The 21,306-nt window shown below is 52.8% G+C and overlaps 9 protein-coding genes across 9 annotated transcripts; 4 read left to right on the forward strand and 5 right to left on the reverse strand.

The window, feature by feature from the left end:
• Positions 1–894: 894 nt before the first annotated feature.
• J4E86_003652 (uncharacterized protein) lies at positions 895–2,593 on the forward strand (the record flags this gene model as incomplete). Its single annotated transcript, XM_051444205.1, has 3 exons — positions 895–1,033; positions 1,084–1,477; positions 1,528–2,593. 3 exons carry the CDS (start codon positions 895–897, stop codon positions 2,591–2,593), a joined length of 1,599 nt encoding a protein of 532 aa, XP_051303830.1.
• Positions 2,594–2,943: 350 nt separating this feature from the next.
• On the forward strand, positions 2,944–3,834 carry J4E86_003653 (uncharacterized protein; the record flags this gene model as incomplete). The annotated part of the gene is made up of 3 exons (XM_051444206.1): positions 2,944–3,423; positions 3,476–3,618; positions 3,672–3,834. 3 exons carry the CDS (start codon positions 2,944–2,946, stop codon positions 3,832–3,834), a joined length of 786 nt encoding a protein of 261 aa, XP_051303831.1.
• Positions 3,835–3,986: 152 nt separating this feature from the next.
• J4E86_003654 (uncharacterized protein) lies at positions 3,987–5,139 on the reverse strand (the record flags this gene model as incomplete). The annotated part of the gene is made up of 3 exons (XM_051444207.1): positions 3,987–4,388; positions 4,454–4,695; positions 4,743–5,139. The coding sequence occupies 3 exons, from the start codon at positions 5,137–5,139 to the stop codon at positions 3,987–3,989; spliced, it is 1,041 nt and encodes a 346-aa protein (XP_051303832.1).
• An 885-nt stretch (positions 5,140–6,024) lies between these two features.
• On the forward strand, positions 6,025–7,892 carry J4E86_003655 (uncharacterized protein; the record flags this gene model as incomplete). The annotated part of the gene is made up of 2 exons (XM_051444208.1): positions 6,025–6,568; positions 6,790–7,892. The coding sequence occupies 2 exons, from the start codon at positions 6,025–6,027 to the stop codon at positions 7,890–7,892; spliced, it is 1,647 nt and encodes a 548-aa protein (XP_051303833.1).
• Positions 7,893–9,119: 1,227 nt separating this feature from the next.
• On the forward strand, positions 9,120–10,902 carry J4E86_003656 (uncharacterized protein; the record flags this gene model as incomplete). The annotated part of the gene is made up of 5 exons (XM_051444209.1): positions 9,120–9,233; positions 9,328–9,421; positions 9,475–9,764; positions 9,822–10,204; positions 10,254–10,902. 5 exons carry the CDS (start codon positions 9,120–9,122, stop codon positions 10,900–10,902), a joined length of 1,530 nt encoding a protein of 509 aa, XP_051303834.1.
• Positions 10,903–11,488: 586 nt separating this feature from the next.
• On the reverse strand, positions 11,489–14,742 carry J4E86_003657 (uncharacterized protein; the record flags this gene model as incomplete). Its single annotated transcript, XM_051444210.1, has 5 exons — positions 11,489–12,558; positions 13,728–13,925; positions 13,990–14,109; positions 14,158–14,281; positions 14,329–14,742. The coding sequence occupies 5 exons, from the start codon at positions 14,740–14,742 to the stop codon at positions 11,489–11,491; spliced, it is 1,926 nt and encodes a 641-aa protein (XP_051303835.1).
• Positions 14,743–15,585: 843 nt separating this feature from the next.
• J4E86_003658 (uncharacterized protein) lies at positions 15,586–18,428 on the reverse strand (the record flags this gene model as incomplete). Its single annotated transcript, XM_051444211.1, has 5 exons — positions 15,586–17,124; positions 17,178–17,203; positions 17,250–17,443; positions 17,491–18,351; positions 18,397–18,428. The coding sequence occupies 5 exons, from the start codon at positions 18,426–18,428 to the stop codon at positions 15,586–15,588; spliced, it is 2,652 nt and encodes an 883-aa protein (XP_051303836.1).
• A 795-nt stretch (positions 18,429–19,223) lies between these two features.
• Positions 19,224–19,724, reverse strand: J4E86_003659 (uncharacterized protein; the record flags this gene model as incomplete). Its single annotated transcript, XM_051444212.1, has 2 exons — positions 19,224–19,611; positions 19,684–19,724. 2 exons carry the CDS (start codon positions 19,722–19,724, stop codon positions 19,224–19,226), a joined length of 429 nt encoding a protein of 142 aa, XP_051303837.1.
• A 688-nt stretch (positions 19,725–20,412) lies between these two features.
• On the reverse strand, positions 20,413–21,281 carry J4E86_003660 (uncharacterized protein; the record flags this gene model as incomplete). The annotated part of the gene is made up of 5 exons (XM_051444213.1): positions 20,413–20,449; positions 20,502–20,758; positions 20,810–21,088; positions 21,143–21,201; positions 21,257–21,281. The coding sequence occupies 5 exons, from the start codon at positions 21,279–21,281 to the stop codon at positions 20,413–20,415; spliced, it is 657 nt and encodes a 218-aa protein (XP_051303838.1).
• Between the last annotated feature and the right edge of the window lie 25 nt (positions 21,282–21,306).

Genomic DNA, 21,306 nt, shown 5'->3' on the forward strand with positions numbered 1-21,306 from the left:
ATCCCCACATTCTCCGGTGGTGCCAGGATGCGATCTCCCGAAGGGCGCGCCCGCCATCAGCATGATGGGTCTCCACTTCCAATGCCGAGAAGAGTAAAGCTTCATGATTACTACACAACCTTGCGGGTGATGTTGATGAGATACTGGAAAGGCGAAGATACTTTCAGTTACGCGCCGAAAGACGTACAACGTCGAGTTGCACCGTCTGGGTCGAAGACGAAGCAAATAACACGCTAGAGCCGATGCAAAACGAATTGCGTCGGAGAGGAAGACTACTTCATGCCATTGCAACAGTATACTATGGTTCGGCTGAAGACAGGGTAAAATGCGCCATGCACAAGCTTATTGATAAGGTTTTCCAGACGTCAGCCTTGTACCTCGCATCATGCAGGTGGTGGGATAGGATTGGCGGGTTAAGCAAACTGCACGACAAGCAACATTCCCCTTCCTCGCGGACCCAGCGCATGAACTTTGTAGCTCGAAAAGCATATGCAAACCCTAAATCAACCAGCCAGCGGTTCCCCAATGATCGTGCAGCAAGGATATGTGAATGCACTACGGAAGTGCGAACAGGTCCAATAATCGTCTTGGAGGCTCGACTGTCGTTGGTTTCACGACACCATCATTCGCTACTATAGCCAGATATTGCGTTAGCTGACACCCACTAGTTCAATACATGGATCAACGGTGACTGCTGATCGTCGCAGCAAATGGTGTCTCACTACATGGCACTGGAAGCCGAGTGATGCATCATCCGCGGGGAACTAGACATCCATGAACCGTGGAGCGCAACATTGCCGAGCATGGAGGGGGCGTATAAGTTAACAGGCTCGCCGCGCGTTCGTGCTGGAAGGATTCAGACACGAAAGATTGATTGCGACGAACGACTTCGAGATGGCGACTAACCACAGCGATGTTGAACTCATTCCTGGTACGGAGATTATCAATGAGGATAGCTCTGCGCAGAAGACGCTCATACCCACGCCCTCTTCTGATCCTCGCGACCCTTTGAACTGGACCCGGAAATGGAAGCGTGTGTTGACCCTTCACCAACGCCTGAGTCTTCGCTAACAGCTATCACAGTCATGGTGATGGCCTCGCAATGGCTCTTCACTTGGATCTCCGTCACTGGCGCACTATCCATTGCGCCCATGTTCCCTCTTCTGGGCGCCCAGTTCCATCTTAACAACAATCAGCTGGCTATGCTGACTGGTATCACCGTCATCACACTCGGTTTCGCCAACTTCATCATCGTGCCGCTCTCCAACATCTTCGGTCGGCGCGCTATCAGCTTGACCTTTTCCGTCTTCATTCTTTTGTCATGCGTATGGCAGGCGATGGCGACCAGTCATAGTAGTCTGCTGGCGGCGCGTGCTGTCAACGGTCTGGCTTGTGCGACGAGCGAGAGTATTCCCGTCCAGATGATTGCCGATGTCTTCTATCAGCATGAGAGGGGTCTCTGGACGGGTGTGTACTTGTAAGTGATGCTTCTTCGCGCGGTCGAACTTCTTCTGACGTATTCTGCAGCACCGGCTACTTCATGGGTGCTTTCCTGGGACCGATCATGGCTGGTTCCATGGCAGCACACTATGGCTGGCAGTCGTTCTTCTGGCTAGAAACAGCATTGTCTGGTGTTTCGGTCATTCTGATCGCACTCACCTTCCCTGAAACCAAGTACCATCGCGGCAACACAACGGTCATCCAAACCACCAGCAGCAATGTTAGCAACGAGGACCAGACCAAGCTCGAGAAACAAGCAACGGAGGCCGGTATTCAAGACTCGGAACGGAGTTCACTCGAGCAGCCCATCACTGTGCAGGGACGCCCATCCCGTGCGCAATTCATGCCGTTCATGAAGCCTGATGCGAGGTGGAAGATGTTTGTCGTGCGCGACACCTGGACGCCCATCAAGGTCTTCTTCAACCCGATCATCCTGTGGGCGGGACTGATGCTTGCTGGCCCAGCCGATATCCTCCTCTTCTTCAACCTCACCGAGTCGCCTGTCCTCGCTGCACCTCCTTATCTCTTCAGGCCAGACCAGGTCGGATATACAAACTTCGCGTTCGCAATTGGCGCCTTGTTCGGACTGGCAACAGCAGGTCCATACTCCGACTGGGTATCTGCCCGCGCAGCACGTAAAAATGGTGGCGTGCGCGAAGCGGAGATGCGCCTTCCGGCATTGTTCATCTACGTGGTCATCATGATGCTCTCGATCATCCTTGGCGGTGTTGCATACCAGCAGCAGTGGGCGTGGGGTCATATCGTGGTTTGGGGCTATGGTCTGGCTGGTCTCAGCGTCACCACCGTGCCCACCATCGCCATCGCCTACGCGATCGATTGCTACAAGCCCATTTCCGGAGAGATCATGGTCGTTGCTACAGTGTGCAAGAACTTCATCGGTTTCTCATACAGTTACTGGGTTTTCGACCTTGCGCACGTGAGCAAGAATGGGTGGATTACCCCCGCCATGGTCATTTTCGCTTGCGCAATGGGGCCTGCGCTGTTTGTATTCCCGTTGTACTTCGGGTTGGGTAAGAGGATTAGGCGATGGACGAAGGACAGTGATGTTCACCGCATGGAAGAAGTGATCTAGATGGTCAGTGGCAGTGTGTTGACGCGTTGATGCGTGGGGAGAAGCTCCGCTTGCATGGCTTTTGGAAGGCATGGTCGTGTGCCATGCCTGTCGCAATAGGTCACAATATACCCATTTCTTTTGTTAACCCTGGACTCCTCTCCCTTTGCGGTCTGTTTTGTAACGCGATGTCAATGATGGAGTTATGGAGTCGCCGAAGAGGACGCGTTCGAGAGGGCGGAAAGTGGGTCCCGTCTTCGCGCTAACCGTTGACGTCATCCCAAGTTTTCCACCAGCGGGCAACGCCAATAGCGTATGATTCATCTATCAATCCGCATCCATACATCAATTAATATCACCCGCAATCCAACATGTCCATTTCCACCCTCCAAGACAAAGTCGCAATAGTGACCGGCTGCAGCTCCGGTATCGGCCTCGCAACAACGCGTCTGTTCCTCGAGCGAGGCGCCTCAGTTTTCGGCATAGACATTGGCGCACAGCCGCAGAAGCTCGCGGAAGACTATTCGACATTCACATTCTACCAGACTGATCTCACCGAGTCCCAAGCTGCGGAACATGCAGTGGCGAAGTGCGTTGGCAAGCACAACCGCATTGATGTGTTGGTCAACTGCGCGGGCGTGAGCGATGGCTGGAGTAGTGCGGACACGATTCACGAGGAAGAGTGGGAGAGAGTGATGTCGATCAACCTGACAGTACCGATTCGTATGATGAAGGCGGTTCTGCCGGCGATGAAGGAGCAGAAGGGTGGTGCGATTGTCAACGTGGGTAGCAAAGCGGGGACTTCGGGGGCGAGTGCGGGAATCGCGTATACTGCTAGCAAACACGGTCTGGTAAGAGACGCTCCTTCTCAATTGATGATCTGTCAATGCTGATGATCGATAGGTCGGTGCGACGAAGAATGTGGCTTGGCGCTTCCACAAGGAAGGCATCCGGTGCAATGGTGTGCTGCCCGGCGGTGTTGCGACTAACATCGCCTCGTCGGTACAGATGGAGCACTTCGATTCCGCTGGCTTCAATGCGTTCTTGTAAGTTCTAATGGGCTTTACCTGCACGTTTCGGCCTTTGCTTACTCATACAGTCCCATCGTGCAAATGCACGTATCGAAAGACAGTGAGGGTACACCGGTTCCCTACATCGGGGTAGACAATGTCGCCCGTGGCATTGCTTTCCTCGCTTCAGAAGAGTCGACTATGATCAACGGCGCGATGATACCGATCGATAATGCCTGGTCTACCATATAGCATAGCATCGCTTCGGTAAAGAAATAGCAACATCAGGGGGGCATAGATTACTTCGATGACGACTCGTGTACCCATGGCCACGGCTATATATCGTGAAAAAAGACGTGTTCAGATTTGTTTCTTACAGTGGTAAACATAGATAAGCCTGTTGCTCAGGTTGCCTTCGGCACATCGCTGCCCCAAGGGTAAGCCTCGGGCATAGCCTTCCACGTCTTCAAATCGTCATAATTCCGCGTCGTGCTCTTATTCTGCAGTATCGTTTGCACAAAAGGCAAAATATCCGCGTACCCACTCATATCGCAGTGTCCACCAGACGGTATACTCATACCCAGCTTCTCACCCACACCTAACCAATTGTATACGACCTTAGCCGCAGGAAAGGTCACTTGGGCGGTGCCTTTGGAGTCCGTGAATTGATCGTTTACGTTCTGGGATAGGATAACCGCGCGTGGGGCGATGGCTGCGACAATCGTGTGGGCGTCGAAGGGCAATTTGGTGGATTGGCCGACGAACTGGGAGATGCCAGAAGATGTCCACCATCCTCCTCCAGATTTCTGGGTAATCGTCAGTGCGCACATCTCAAAAGATTGTGAAGTCTTCAATGAGACCTAGTACTTACAGCGTTCTCCAGATTTTCTCCTTGCCCACTCAGACTGTATCGGTAAGGCCCCGCACCCTGAACGCCAGAGCACATTGGCATAGTGACGGCGATACGCTTGTCGAATAGCCCAGCAGCCAGAGCAGCTTTGCCCAGACGAGAGCAACCAGTGACGCCAGATTTGGTTGCATCGATCTCTGGGACCTTGAGTTCGATGCCGTCAAGAACGCGATGAAAGCCCCACGCCCATGCAGTGAGTACTCCTGCCGACTGTAAGCGTGCATCGCAGTAGGCGAGAAGGTCTACTTACCGATGTCTCTACCACCATATAGCGTCCAGAACGAGCCAGTCTTACTGTTGCTGTCTGCGGCGACTTTGGTATAATCGAAGGTGACTACCGCGATTCCCGCGTTTACATAACTCTTGATGTCCATGCCACCGATCGAGATGACCACTGGGAACGGTCCGCCTCCATTCGGCAAGTTCAACGAAGCTGCGATGCTAGCGGTCTTCCCTTCTGCGGTAACAGTGACAGTCAAGGTGTTGCCACTTCGCGTAGCCGAGACAGTCTCTTGCGAGTGATCAGGATAATACCCGTATTGATATTCCTGGAGGAGCTTGAGGATCTCCGGTTGACGGCATTGGGTCCATTCATCTTTGCTTTTGACACGCGTCTTGCCATCGAGATACAGGAAGGGATCGGGCATCGTCTTTATGGAGGGGAATGCCGCCGCTTTGGGCATAGGACTTAGTATTGCTGGACAGGTAACATCAGTCTGGCGAGTAAATATGTCCGCAAGGCGCTCGGGGTTGTGTTGCAGCGGTATGCCACCACTGGTGACTACCAAGGTAAAGATCGCAAACGAAGCGGTGCGCATTATACTGGCTAGTATAGATACGAGGAGAGAAAACGATATAACTTGCCGGCTGGCAAGAAGGTGAGGCTACCAAAGGAAGATGAGAGTTTTATGTATCCTTCCGGACGAAGGGCTACATGTCGAATTGGTGAAAGTCAGTATCATGTGGTCAACCTACTGCCCGTAAGTAATATAAATCTCCAATTACTATATCTGTTTTTCATGATCCTAATGGATAGTGACAAGGTTAGACGGCGTGATGATATCAAGCTCTTTGTGGGGCTGTCATATGGATAAAGGGTCGATCCACACATCGCAGCAGTGGGCGAAGCTTCGCACATAGACAACGCGAGATTCGCGCTTTCGGAAGTTTTCATCCCGAGATAATAAGATAAACGTGCTCGTCGAGGTATTTGTAAGTGTCGTAGTCGTGCCGTGCCCACCTGGGCAGATGCCAACCCTACCCTCGCACGTGATAGCGCGATAACGCGCGCGCTGTTTGAGACGCTGACACAGACCGAGCTGCAGAGTAGTACCGCTGTTTAGTAGCGTTCCATGTATCCGGCCCCTTTGATCGCCATCAAAATGGATTTGGAGTAAGGGAGTTGAGGTTGCATCGGCGATCATGATAAGCCGCGAGGTCCAAGCTCCCCTCAGTGCGGGGAGCGACATGCCGCGCATCTAGGAAACCTCATGTCAAACTCTATCATGTAGTTCTCCCAGCTCACCGCCGAAATGGTGCCGCTGTCTTCTTTTCTGCTAGTTGCTTTGGCCAGTGCCAAATGCTTCGAACCTACCATCGCGCATCCGCCGCCTCGGTACAATGCTGGCGATCCTCTGCTTCAAGACGCGTTCGAGTCCATCACCACGGCACTCACGGCAGCCGTCGCAGCGCCGGAGTTCGACCGAACCTCCTTCTCTGTAGAGATAACCTCGTCGAAAGACACGTTATGGTCGCAACATCATACGGCGCGCGAACGTAATGCCTCGCGCCCAGATATCCCCGAAGTCAACGGCGACGCGCTGTACCGCATCGCTAGCATCACCAAGACCTTCACCGTACTCGGTATACTGTATCAGCATGCAGCAGGGAATTTGAGCTTGGACGCTACAGTGAATACATACCTCAAGGAGTTAGGAGACAAGTCGAATGGTGGTATACCGTGGAAAGACATTACATTGCGCAGTCTGGCTAGCCAACTGAGCGGCCTTCCCCGCGAATGTAAGATGCCTCTCGGAAAGAAGCAGAATCTGTTCGGAGTGTGCCACACAGAAGAAGGTACGCGTGCTAATCTCTTTGATAGGGGCTCAAGGTGATCTGATCAATAACAACTACCCTGAGCTGGATCCAAGCTCACTTGGTCTGCCTCCTGATGTGTCACGGGAAGGGTTGCCAAACTGTGACGAGTACTCACCAAATTATGAGACACCCTGCACAGCGAAAGGTCCGCTTCTCATTAACTGAGCCTGATAGAAGAGTGCTAATCTGATTGTGCTTAGACATGTTTCGACAGCTCAAGAAGTTCGCACCGCTATTCGCGCCAAACCAAGAATCGTCTTATTCCAATGTCGCGTTCGAACTGCTTGGTCTTGTCCTCTCGCGGGTGACAAACCAGACCTACGAGACCTACATTGATGAAGCCATCTTCAAGCCCTTGAACATGTCTACCAGCACTCTCTCCAAGCCTGCCGATTCTGCTGGCGTCATTCCCGCTGGTCCACAATTCTGGGGTGTGGACGAAGGCATCCAAAATCCTACCGGCGGCATCTACAGCTCGTCGAGGGACCTGTCGAAATATCTCCGCTACGTCCTAACCCACTACAACGCCATCACCCACGCGATCAATTGGCTACATCCCGTCTCTTCGTCTCGCGGATTGAACTCCTTCTATGGCATGCCGTGGGAGATTTACCAAACAGATCGCATACTTGAGCGGTCGAAACGCACTGTACGCTTTGTCACTAAGAGTGGAGGGTTGCCGGGCTATACCTCCATCGTCATAACAGTGCCGGAGTACGACTTGGGTATCACTATTCTGGTCGCGGGTCCCAACGCAATCTTGTCCAAGATCATGGACATTGTTACAGTAAAGATAGTGCAAACAGCCGAAAAGCTTGCTATACAGCAAATGCGTAACCGCTATGCGGGCACCTACAGCGCTTCAGATCCAGAAGTGAATTCCACGGCCACACTGAAAGCTGATTACCGCGGACTTGTTGTTACAACCTTTGTTTCTAACGGGACGGTTGTCTTCGAAGCACCGATCACGAAAGACGTGACGACTCAGCCCCGTTATGCGCAGCTCAGCCCAACCCTTCTCTATCGCAACGAGGAAGAACATAAGGGGGAGGAGTGGCGTGCATTGATCTTCGAGGAGCGCGCAGAAGGGCTGGGCTCTATTTGGGACGACTTCTGCGTAGAAGACTGGGAGATGTCTAGCTATGCCGGCATACCTTTGAACACAGCGGTGTTCTGGGATGAGCAAAAAGACGGTCATTTCGAAACACTAGAGCTACCGGCTTTCCGCGTGAATCTCACAAGAGTGGATCAGAAGAGGGGGTCGAATGGGAAGTATGGTCAACAAGAAACGATGGAGCTCTAAGGCCCCACATTGCAGACCGGCAGGGCGGCTTGCGGTCATCCTCTCCACCACGTGAATCATGGCCGAACGACGAATCTATGAGTCGCTGCAGCTAGTACAGATCACTTGAGCGCATATACCACATTCCTCTAGAATATCTGCAGAACGAAGGATTCGCCAAGACTCGCCAATCTTTCTGTCCACGGCGCTTGCATCTGCCGTGTCCAAAGAACATTCGGTTTTATCACAGCGACCATGGGTGACTGACTAGCCTAGTGTTTCCGAGCTTGATTAAAGACCGTGCTAGACTGGATCTACATGCGGAGCTAAACTCTAAAACTCACATGCAGGGCCGAACCACGTTTTCGCAAAGGCGATTGCCATCACTTGGGAGCAGTGGAATACCGTTCTTCACCGGGTTCATGTACCTCCGATGATCGACGCTGCTGGTGTTGGAACTGTTCGAGGGCTTTTCCACTAGCGAAGCCTTATAACTGTATACACTAGGCAAGCCTTGTGGCAATTGGCAGAACGCCAGAATGATTGCCACGTCAAATGCCGATCAGGTTCGCATCATGTTCACCTCCTCGTGATGCCTGACAGGCCGACATTCAGTACTGTGAGAACATGGGTGCTCATACAGCTACCGACCCCGACAATCTCGCTTGAGCGCGTCATACATATCTTGGCAAAATCTTCCTCACTCACAAACGTCATACCTCATACACAAAGTATGTGAGTTTTCGACACATTCGACGTGTGAAGCCAGCAAAGGTAAAAGCCAGACATCGGAGGGTTTGTCGCTCGTTGGGCTCAAGATCCACGTGGAATTCGCCGTAGCAGCGGCACAGCAACGAACTAAAGTCAGGGCACCGTCTAGCTCATAGACTGCCGATTGCGGCCGAGCACGTTTTGTGTGGCGCGCCTTGTGGAAGACACTCCGTGACGAGGATGGTAGCTGCGCTACGTGGTGCTTGTAACATACTAACGGTGCTTTGATGTTCGGGAGGCTAGGATTTTGACGTCCATTGCCGCCTCTGCGTAACCTGTACCTGCCGTGTATAAGCCCCTGTTCTTATCCTGGTTCATATGGCTTTTTGTTTTACCCTGTTTGATCCGCAATCCGTCGCTTAACATAATTCTCCTTCCTCTTTTGTTTTCTCGCGCAGGGCTTCTCGTACGACGTTGTCTCGATACGTACGGTCGGAAACAATCTGGGGTACAGCCTCATTCTATGCGGGTTCCGACATGAAGTTCTTCTCCGCACTACTGTGCCTCGTCTTTGCGCCTTTGTCTTTTGCGCAAAGTCAGAGCGGAAACGATGTGCTTGCGTCTGCAGTCAAGAATCTGCCTCCATGCGCGGTATGTATACCATGTCCATATAGAAGACTCCATACTAATTTCGGTAATATAGTTAGATTGCACACTCACAATAATCTCGTCATCAACATGTCAGCTCACAGACATCGACTGCATCAAGGGCAACGAGAAGCTTATCGATGACTTAAGCAAATGTGTCTTGGCTAGCTGCAAGCCAAAAGAAGCACTGAGTAGGTCCTCTCTCATATTTACTCGTTGAACTTTGTGCTAATTGCCTGTGAAGCGGCGAAGAGGTTTCTTACTGAGTTGATGGATGCGCCCATTCGCAACAAGACGGAACAAGGCACCGTCACTACAATAGTCTTTGGAGTACTATCCTTGGGAGCCTACATCCTACGCGTGATCGCACGCCTTCCCTGGTTCGGCGGAAATTGGGGCATTGACGATTGGGTTATGACTGCGGCCATCATACTCATCATCCCACTCACGATATGCGCCTACCTTCTGAACCTTTTGGGATTGGGTACGGATATGTGGATGGTGTCTTTCGAGAACATTACCAAGATTCTCGAGGTATGTGAAGAGTTATGCAAGCCATGATGTCCCGCGCTGACCAATGTTCGATAATAGATCTTCTACTACACGGAGCTTCTCTACCTTGCGTCAATCGCATTGACCAAGATAGCAGTCTTGCTCTTCTACCTCCGCATCTTCCCTCACCAGGGTCTCCGACGCGTCATCCACGTTACTATCGTGATCTGCATCATGTACATCATCGCATTCGTCACAGCGACTGCGCTGCAATGTATTCCGATACGCATTGCGTGGGAACACTGGGACGGCGAGCATCACGGAAAATGCATCAACCTCAACGCCGATGCCTGGGCTTCTGCCGCGGTCAACATCCTTCTCGATCTAGTCGTCATTGTTATCCCTATGAGAGAGCTCAGCAAGCTTGCCATGACCCGTCGGCGCAAGTTTGGCATCATGTGCATGTTCCTCGGTGGAGGCTTGTAAGTCTAGTTCCCACATCTCACCTTGCCTCAACTAACATTCCCTCAGCGTCACCATCGTCAGCATCCTCCGCCTCAAATACATGATCCAGTTCGCGCAAACCACCAACGTGACCTGGGACTACCTACCCATCGGATACTGGTCCGCCATCGAAGCCCACGTCGGCGCCATCGTCGCCTGCGCACCCGCTATCCGCCAACTACAACGTTCCATCCGCGAACGAATCTGGCCCAAACAGAAGACACCAAGTCAATACTACTACGCCGAGAACTCGGGCAACAGCAGCAAGAAGAACAATGGCAGCAAAGACCTCAAGTCCCGCATCTGGCTACCGAAGACCGATCGCTCTCAACTGAGCACGCTTGGTCGGAGTAAAATGGACAAAGACGACTTCGTCCGCCTAGACGAGTACGAGATGGGCGTTGGCATGGGCGGAAAAGACAGCGTCCTCACAGACAGGAATTCCCCGGTAAACTCTTCGGAAGGGTCGCTGGATCGGTCGTTCAAGTCGAATGAGGATGTGCAGCCGTTGGCCGATGTAGCGGCGCCGGCGCCGGTGGTTGGCTCGCCAATGGGCGGTATTATGGTGCAGTCGGAGTACAGTGTTGATCGGGGGAGCTCGCATCCGAGTTTGCAGGCTTTACCACCCATTCAGCATAAGAAGGAGAAGTCGTTGGATGCGAGGAGGTGGCTTTGATATGAGGTGGTATGGCAACGCGACTTTCTATGATCTATGAACTTTGGCAGATACCCAATTATACATATTAATGCATCGAAGTACAAAATTCAACCCTCAATGTGCTATAGCCCTCGTACAATGTTCCCGCACTTTGCGCACGCCTCAAAAGGCGCTCTACCGTTTTCGATCGGTCACCACACCGCACCTCACCAATTCACCAACCCCCAAACCCGCCGCACACCCAAACAGCCATCCCCACCCATCGAATAGTTACAAATACCATACCCCTAGGTAAGCAGAAAAGCCAAGCCTTCCAACCTCATGACGACAGCCAACGATTCAAGCACCAGCGCAGCGGCCTGACGCGTGCCGGCACGCCTCGCCCACTTACCGCACCAACAACAGCAGCCAGGAAAACAAGGCAGCTACGGCGGTTCTTGAATCGTGGTATTGCGCCAGCGTAGGAAGTTAGGGTGGGGTGGGTCGCGAGACCCGCACCGGCTCGGTAGATCAGGCCCCACTGTGTGAGGCTAAGGGACGGAGCAGGGAGGGGGTTGGTGGCTCGGTGGAGGTTCGGGATGGTGGTAGATGCTGAGGAATTCGATCACATCCTCTGTCGTAGTCCTGGCGGTTCCACGTCGTTTCCCGTGGATGTCACTGTTGTGCCTTCGTACGTTTTCCTCTTCGCAGCATCCTCGCTTGCAGTATCCTCCCTCGTAGTCTTCTCCCTTAGCTTCCTTTTGTGCTCATCTTCCTTCTTCTGTTTCTCGTTCCAGACGTAAAATGTAAGCAGAACGAAAGCACTGGTGGGTATTGCTATCACAAAGAACAACCAAACGCTACGGCTCGCTTCATCAAATGGGACGTCACCGGCGATGCCGTTGAAGAAGTTCATGCCAAAGAAGGAAGAGACAAAGGTGGCCGGGAGGAACGCCATTGTTACCCACGCTACGCCACTCATCAGGCGACTGTCTCGTTGGGTTGCTTTCGCAATCTCGAGGTTTTGTTGCAGAAGTTCCCATTCTTCCTTCCTCCGAACATCTTCTAGCTCTTGAAGCTTCTCCTGTCTTTCCTGCTGCCTTTCCGCAATAACATCTTCAATATGTTGGTGGACCTCCGCGGCAACTTCTCGCAATCGATCTGGATGGTACTGCTCTATGTCTTGAGCCAAAAACGGCTTTTCTGACGTTATGGGCGCGTGAAACTGTGACGCTGAGATATCCTTTGCCCACTCTGCAGCATCTTTGCTAAACGTAAGCTTAATTTCTAGGCTTGCAGCTCTAATCCTACGGCTGATGGTATTGAGTGACCGAAGCAAGCTGCTAGGACGTTGATCCGAGTTTAGGGAGTCTTCCACCTTGTTGATCGCTTCCATGAATCCCTTCCTCTCTGTTTCAACAATTGCTACGTACATGCGTATGTATTGGTGAAGAAGTTCAACGAAAAATTTGCTGGGTGCTTTCGCTGAACTTGGGTCCGCATCGTCGATGTCTGTGTACGATTTCATATGCAAGTCGAAAATTCCAAAGGGGATCATTCCCAAATAGCTCTCCTTGTCATAGGCGAGTAATGCCAGCCATTCTTCTTGAATGCCTTCAGTTTCAACCTTCTTGAGCCAGAATTTCATGTATGGAACGGAATTTTTGGGTGTCTCGAAAAGCACACTATGCTGGTCTTTGGAAAAGAGGCGCCCCGTGGTTGAAGTCTGGTTCACCCCGGATAACAAGGATCGATGTTGACTATCAATGTTCCGTGTGAGGTATCCCGAGAATATTGGTATATCAGATCTTGTTATCCATTCGGGGAGCGGTAACTCGAAAACGGTGATGCTGGTGGTCGACACAGCCAGGGTTGGAGGTACTGACGTATTTTCGCTGAATTGGGTCTCAGACCGCAGCGCATTGAAGAATTCGACAACGTCGCTGAATTTCTTGAATATGGTACTTTCAGACTGTTTTTGGACGAAACCTCTTCCGTGCGCGATAGAAGTATATACGCTCCTGCGAGACCCGAAATCTTGAATATCAAGGTCTCCCAAGAGTATTCTGTAGAACTCCTCCCCCATAATCGTCACACAATATACCAAAAGAAAGATGCGACGAGAACAATAGAGTGGATAATGGCACAAGGCTGGACCACTCGAGAGAATATATCACTCCAGTTCAGCTGCCAAGAGCCCCATACCCATGCGCGCCTCCAAGATCTGCATGACAAAAACTTCGTGCCACAGGATTCCAGACCATAAACTGTCATCCAGAAACGCCCCAGGCGCTAAACCGGTTGGCTACGAGCGATTCTGAGAACACCATGCAGCCACCACGAAATGACCGTGCGATAAATGTGGGCCAGCCTTGTCGCCTACTTGCCGAGAACATTACACTCATCGTATGATTGGCTGCATAGCATGGCAGGTGGCGAATCTCAGCCTCTTGCGTTCACTCGCGCGATTGGGGATCCACAGAAACAACGAAAGATAAGCTAATTCCCTCGAAAAAGGCACCGTTTGAAGAAACAAGAACCAACCTTGCAACCTCCAATCAGCATCCAGATGCGCGTCAATCAACAGGCAGAGCTCGACAACACCCCTCCCCCTCCCTCAGCCTCACCACCCCACCCCAACCCCGGCGCCATCCTACCCAGCCCCATCCCCTCCCACAACCCCGCAACATCCAACAGCAACCCCTCCCGATACTCCGCCCCAACAACCAGCAACCCAAACGGCCGTCCATTCCAATCCAGATACTTAAGTGGTAGAGTCACCGAAGGATATCCTGTTATCATTATTTTAGCAAGAGATGCTCGTAGAAGTAGAAAGACTGGGCAAGGCAAGGCAAGGAACTTACTAGCCAAAGCAACAACGTCAGGTAATCTGCTATCTGCTGGACCTATGATGACGTCGACGTTGTGATAGTGGAGGGTTTTGTCGATCGCATCATCAGCGGCCGACGCGGTCGCCTTTATATCAAGACGGGTGTACTCTGCGTCCGTAAGGGAGTTCGCTGCTTGGAGGCTTTGGATGAGCTTGTCTTGGTTTGGAGAATCTGATGATAGTTGTATTTAGTGGTGAATATGAGATGAAGAAGGTATGTATAGGTAGGTTCTTACGCTCTGGTAACTCGATCTTGCGATGTTGTTCAGTGAACTCGATCAGCTCCTTTAGGGTCTTCACTTTAGGCGTGTCCAGACCGTTTGTGTAGGCTTCGAAGAGGTTGGAGAAATCGTTTTCTGGGATGTGTTAGGATTATCTTCCATCTTTGGCTTTAATGAGCTCACTTATTGTGGCCAAGACGTCGTTCATGCTCTCATCTAATGTTTCGTCGGTAATCAGGTCGACTGGACCAACAACGCGCTTAGCGAGGCTTTCGATCTTTTCGTAGGCGGCAAGTGTCTCCCGTATCTGCTCTCTAGTAAGTTACGTTTTCTTTCCTTAAGAGGTACACTTACAATCTCATCCAACGCCCCAGGCCTCGGTTTCTGCACCCCTTCCGCCAAACACCAACGTCTCGGATCCAACGTAGCGAACGAAACATCCCCCCACTCCCTCGAAACCTCAGTCCCATACCCTCTCTCAGGCACTCCCGGATGCTCAACATCCACAATAACATTAGGCAGCCCAACAAGATCCGCAACACACTTCGCCATCGGCCCAACACTATCCCTGTTCTTCGAGAACGGGAAGCATCCGCGTCCCGATACTATACCAGGCGTAGTGCGTATGGTATACAGCGCAGCACGAGTAGCTGGATTTGTGAGCGAGCCGTTGAAGTCGGCGCCGATGGAGAGAGGGGCGAAGCCTGCGCTGACGGCTACGGCTGAGCCTGTTGATGAGCCGGATGAGTTCTGTGGGGTAGTGAGCATTGGGATACGGGTTCATGCCCAGAGAGGCTTTACTGAATGGCCGTAGATACCGTCATCGACTACACCGCCGCGCACATATGCGGATTGAGTCTGTCCTCCACGTGCAGACCAGCCGCCGCTCATTCCGGACTGGGTGGGTGGGGGAGGCGGAGGAGGGGCGGTGGTGGAAGTAATCTCTCCCTAATATCCTTCGCGTTGGTCGATTCAACTGAACGTAGCTTTCGTGGAGTTTGAGTAAGAGCAGCCCTGTGCATTGGTATAACATGTCCACGCCGTAGGTAGTCATCGCTCGTCCATCGATAAGCTCATCCGTTCACCTCCTCAGTCCGCTTCTTACTCTGACCCTCATTACCATCTCGCGAAGAGCCTCTTTGCGCTGTATCTTGTCTGAATCATATCCACCATGAAACATGACCTGTTGAACGTCACAGCGAGCGACCTACAGCGCCTTCTGGGCGACGGACGGACGCATCACGAGCCTTGATCTCGTACGACAGTACCACATCCAGATCCTCGGATATAACGACAGAGTCAAAGCTATGATTTCCGTCTCGCCGGTTTCATATCTAGACAAGATGGCAGTGGGTGCTAGACTGATCTTGATGTGGACATTTCCACCGAGGAAGACGCCGGATTTGGACTGTGGTGGTAAGGCGTCGGGTACCGTTGTATAAGTGGTATATGTCGCTACAACCCTGGGTCTAAATGACGTGCGTTGTCAGAATGGCATGAACTCAGATCGGTAGGTGTCATTTCACTCCTCCAGTTCATATCGAATTCTATCATATCACATGGCCCCTATCTTCTCATGTATATCCAAGCGCATCACATCCTCCCACTCAGTCACGCATACCCATTCGCCTTAAGCCACTCCCTAACAACCCCCGCATCCCTCTCAGCATAAGCCGCATAACTCCTAATCGTATCATCCACAACCTCGAGCCCCTTATTATACCCCCTCGTATCCTTCCCCTTGAAGAACTCCTGAATCTCATCCGCCACCTTCGCATCCGTAAACTTATTCAGACCAAACCTGAGGAACCTCTCTAGCACAACAGGGTTACCAGCAAGCGCAGGATGCACCTTGCTATCCCAGTTGTCGCGGATGTAGTGCCAGACCTCCGGGCGGACCTTTGAGTTGTTGGCGAGGGCAATGGTGGAGCTATGCTTGTCTTGCATGGCGACGGCATCGGAGAAGACAAAGTCCATGACTTGCTTTGCGAGGTCGGGCGTTTGGACGCGGCCGAGGGAGCCGAGGCATATTTCCTTGCCGTCGATGGACGTGGTGTGGAGGTATTCGTTTTGGACGGCTTTGAGGGCTGGCTCGCCGCGGTTCTTAATGGCGGTGGCGAAGACGGCGCGGCGGAGGGAGGGGTGGATGGCCTTGTTGTCTCCATTGATATAAGCGTCGAAGCGCTTGAGGGCCTCCTCGACTGTGGCTTTGTGGCCGACGATGCCGGCGGAGAGGATGAGGCTGGCGCGAAGTTGGCCGACGAGGTAGTTCTCGCCATCCTTGAACTCCCAGCCGACCTTTTCGACTGCTGGGGTGATGAGCTTGAGGTGGTACTTTCTCAGTCCCTCGCTGATGTCTTCGCTGCCGGAGAAGACGCTGCGGACGTTGCCAATGTTGGTCAGAATCTGAGACCATACAAGGTAGTCAGACTCGTCCTGGAAGCGCTCTGCCAGTGCGAGGAGACCAGCGGTGGAGCCGTACCCGGCCACTGCGTTGGCGTAGGCGTCACCCACGAGGCCAATCTTGTCTTGTACGGTGAGCTGATCGCGGTCTTCTCCAAGCTTCTTCAGGCGGTCGGCAGGGTAATTGGTGCGATAGAAGCCAGTGAGGTCCTTGTTGAGCAGGTAGAAGCTGTCGCTGACGTTGCGGATTGTGTCTTCCTTCTGTGTCATAGCAGTGGTCTCGTGAACAGACGCGCTGGAAGCTGACTCGCCAGAGTGAAGGCCAAGCGGAATCCACCAGGTAGTTTGATCCTCTTCGGGCTTGACGTTACCCGCAAGGAGGAAGCGCTGTTGACGCAGTCCAATCTGACCAGGCTCTTCAGCTACGGTGACGACTGGGAAACCGATCCTGCGAACCCAGAGGTCCATGAAGGTGTTGACGTTTTGACCAGACGCCTTGCTCAGGGCAGACCACAGGTCGTTGGTAGTGGCATTGGAGTACTGGTGGGCTTTGAGATAGTCGGCGACACCCTGCAGGAAGACCTTCTCGCCAAGGTGAGCGCTCAACATGCGGATGACTGAGGAACCCTTGAGGTAAGAGATGTGGTCGAAAATCTGGTCGACCTCAAGACCGTCGTATACGGGTACTTCGATGGGGTGCGATGTTCGTAGCGCGTCAAGGGCGAAAGCTTGTTGGACGGATTCAGTCTAGAGAAATAGTCAATAGGCTGGTAGTAGATACCTCGAGATTTGTGACGTACGACAAACTGTCCCCAGACGTTCCATTCTAGTGAGAGTTAGCAGGTTTCTGCCGTAGTAGTGATTTGACGTACCTGGGTATAGATGATCAATGGCAAGCCATCCGACCCATGTCGCGAAACCCTCGTTGAGCCAAAGCTCGCTCCACCAGTCCATGGTGACTAGGTTACCGAACCACTGATGGGCAAGTTCGTGAGCAACAACGTAGGCGACCCTGTTGCGGTAGCTGTCGGCAGATGTGGCGGGATCGAAGAGTACGGCAGTAGTCCTAGGTACGTTAACACAAAGTCCAGTTTGTTCAAGCGCTGGACGCACCTGTAGGTGATGAGACCCCAGTTCTCCATAGCTCCGTGCGAGAACTCGTGAACAGCCAGCAGATCGACCTTGGGAAGCGGGTAGTCAATCTGGAATACCTCGGAGAAGTAGTCGACAATCTTGTGGCAGTTGTCCAGAGCGAAACGACCCTGCTCCTTGAGACCGCGGGTGGTGTAGACCCTGACAGGAATGTTCTTGCCGTTGTACTTGCGCTCGGTGAAAGCCTCGACGTACTCAAAGTCACCAATCGCCCACGCCAGCAGATATGTAGACATGATGGGCGATCGCTCGAATACGACAGTGTGGAAGCCGTCGCGCTTGCTGGGCTTGATCTCCTTCTCGGGCATGTTGCTGAGGGCGACCTGGTCCTTGGGCACTTCGAGCTCGACATCAAAGGTGGCTTTCAGGTTGGGCTCGTCGAAGCAGGGGAAGGCGCGGCGGGCGTCGCAGGCCTCGAACTGGGTGCTGAACATGTAGTGGAACTCGTCGTCCTTTGCGACGGAAGCGGGGACGTCGCCCTTGGGCTTGTACTTGGAGCGGTAGAAGCCAGCCATGATGTTGTTGACGAAGCCCTCGAACTTTATCTCCAGCTGAGCTTCGCCTGAGTAACTGATCTTCTCGCCAAAGTCGAGTGTGACCTGTTGCCTCTTCTCATCGTATGAGATGTCCTTTGCTGACAGTGTCTTGTCGCCAGCCTTCAGCTCGGCGGTTTGCAGCTTGAGCTGATGCGCGTTGAGGACGAGGGTGCTGAAGCCATCGTCCTTTGTGATTTTGGTGGTGATGTTGACGGTACCCTTGTAGCCAAACTTGCCGCCGAATTCGAGGTCGTGGAGGGAGAGGGCGTAGTGCGAGGGTTTGGCCCTGATATGTTAGCTTGGTCACGGTACTAGGGATGTATCAACTAACCATGCGGGGAGGACATCGCGATCTGAAGCCATGTTGACGAAACTGCTGGTGACTTCGCTCTGGCAGAACCTCTTTTGTGCTGCAAATGTGTTTGTGTTTGCTACGGCAAGCCTCGGTCTTAGGCGTAACTGGGTACGTGGGGCAGAATCAAGCTCTCTAGCTGCAGAAGAGAAGCTTCTAGAGCGGGTGAAGTGGGTCGGGGAGAGTGAATGCGATAGAGCAGAATACAGACGCGTAGGATGGTTAGCTCTACACCTCAATTGTCGAGAGCAGAGTCTCGCGGAAACCAGTAGGTTAGCCAGAGTGAAGGTCCGCGGGGGAGGCGGCCAGGGAACGTGAACGGAACAGGCTTGAGCAAAAGAGGAAAGAGGGGTGTCAATGTTTCAATTGGACTGGCATGAGATGATGCGTGTAGGCTTAGAGGGGAAGGTGCGCGTGCGGCACGCCGAAGCGCCCCACCTAGGCTGAATCCCTGCGTTCGGCTTTAGCGCGGGGTCTTGGGTGCATTTATTAGATCCAGATGGGAGGATGCTTGGAAGTCGGAAATAGTTCTTATCCTGTTGTATTTGATGGACCGACGTGGTGGGGTGTAGCGCGTCTTCTCTGCAATGCCCTCTACCTTCTCCATATGATTGTAGCACATCTATCACGCATGAATCGGTGGATATCAATCCTGAAAGTGGTATGCCATTGACGCCTGCAAATGCTTCAGTATACGCCCCAGCCATGCGATAGTATCCTTTCCACCACGCCTACCAGCCACAAACGCCTCGCACACCTCTACATTGCAGACCCGCACCCCCATCTCCCCAATCCACCCCCTCCATTCAAACCCGAATCAAAACATCCAAACATTGTATCCTCCACTCCTTCTTCCCCAACAACCCCTTAACCCACTCATAACTCTGCCCTCCAGCTTCACTCCCCTGTCCTAATCCAACCCTCCCCTTAACCCCCTCAACCGCCCCCCTCACCACCGCCTTGGCCGTATGATTCGCCGCCTGCGCCAACACACCCGCTGTTTCCGCAACCGTGCCATTCAGCGCCAGCTCCGCGCTATCGGACAGCGGCGCATCGAACCACGGGGTGTGGAAGTCGAAGAGGGCGACGACGAGGATGAAGAGGAGGAGCGAGCAGTACACGCATGGTCGGTTTAGGAAGTAGGTTGCTGAGATGAAGAGGACGAGGTAGACGGGTGAGGCGTGCGTTCGTAATCTGCGGGGGACGTGTTAGAGAGGGAATGCGCGTGGAGTGAGAGGGAGATGGGGTGGGTGGGTGTGTGCTTACAGGAAGAACAGGACGGGGATCCAGCTGCGGAGGCAGAACATGGCGGGTTGGTGGGTTGTGGGCGTGACTGTGTAGGTAGGGAGCCTCGCGTGCGCACGCTGCAGCCCTGACGTATTCGTCGGTCGGTCGTGTGAGGCGCGCACTTTACGGCGATAACTGAGGCGAATGCGATAATCGTCGACGGGCGGACGTGGATGCGCTGACTAATGCGATAAGTCGGCGAGGCGAATGGGCAACGTGGAAACAGCGAGCGGACGAAGAAATAGCAAATGGGTTTATGAGGATAACAAAGTATCAAAGGTAAGAGGGCTGACGGCTGCGAGATCCATGGCTGGTGCGGAGTCCTGGCCGCCGAATTAGCGTCCGCTGATTGGCAGTGCGCCTCCAGGTAAGCATTCGGCTCCCCTTGAAGCCTCGAGGCTGCAGTCGGTGGCGCACATGCATGCACTGCTTTTCTCCTGTCTCAGCCTTATCGCTTGCATATTCAGTACATTCCTCTGACCATCTCACGTCTATTCATTTCAAGGTATCTTCCTACATGCCCATTCACCCGTCGTGTGATGTCGTCCAACTCGTCCAATGCCCAACCAGCCAACTATCAGAGGCTGCCTCCTTCCATAAAAATGCCACAAAACGCCCACCTAACACAAATATGCCCAGATACGAAGCAGAGTAGGACCGAACTCGGCCGCCAACAGCAGAAGGGAGCAGCGTCCATGCGCGCGCGGTCTATACGGGCAGGTTGAACTTCTTGCCTTGGATGACCCTAATGTTCAATTAGCATGTTGATGCGACTTCAATGGCGGTTGGAAACTTACTTGGTGTAGTAAATGTAGAAGAAATCAGAGTACAGGATCGTCTGGATGATGCCGGCAATCACCGCGATCGGGTCGTAGAACTTGGGCACCTCGAAGAAGTAGCGGTAGATCCAGTTGGGGATGTACAGCGCCCGGTACGCACCCAGCGCGAACAGGTAGTGTGTCGTGATCGTTTCCGCCTCGCCGGTCCTTTGCAGCATGAAGAGCTGGGGCAGAATGGCGACTGATTCCAGCCAGATGGAGAAAGCCCAAAGTATCTGTTTCAGTCAGCACCTTCCTCTTCCGTTGCAAGTCCTGCTGCTACCCACCTCAGAGAATGTGTATTTGTACGGAAACAGTATCGCCAGCACCGCGCTCGCTCCCAGCAGATATTGCACCTTGAACGTGTCGAGATTCGGATCGTGCGTCGGCTTGTAGTCGTTGAGCATAAGGTAGACGGTGTAGGCGGATGTGCTGATGAAGATGATTTTGAAAATGGTATTGTAGAGCGACTTGGGTTCGTAGAAGGTCCACAGCAGGTCGACGTAACGCGTGAGATAGACCATCAAATAGAGGAATTGTGACTTGAACGAGATGCCGGACGCGCTCTATGCCATGTCAGTATATGCGGCGCATTACGTGTGCAATTCCGATAGACGTACGCTCGACACCTTCATCTTATGCAGCAGAATCAGGATGGACAGCAGGTGGGACAAATCCCCTAAGACGTGTTAGCACATCATACTCAAAGCATCATTTGGTGTCGCGAGGCCTACCCAGCAGTCGGAAGAGATTCATCATGGCGGTGCGTGGGTCGCTGGTCGCG

This window comes from Alternaria arbusti (genome assembly GCF_024043155.1).
Source record: "Alternaria arbusti strain BMP 1465 chromosome Unknown scaffold_4, whole genome shotgun sequence".
Lineage (NCBI taxonomy): Eukaryota > Fungi > Ascomycota > Dothideomycetes > Pleosporales > Pleosporaceae > Alternaria > Alternaria arbusti.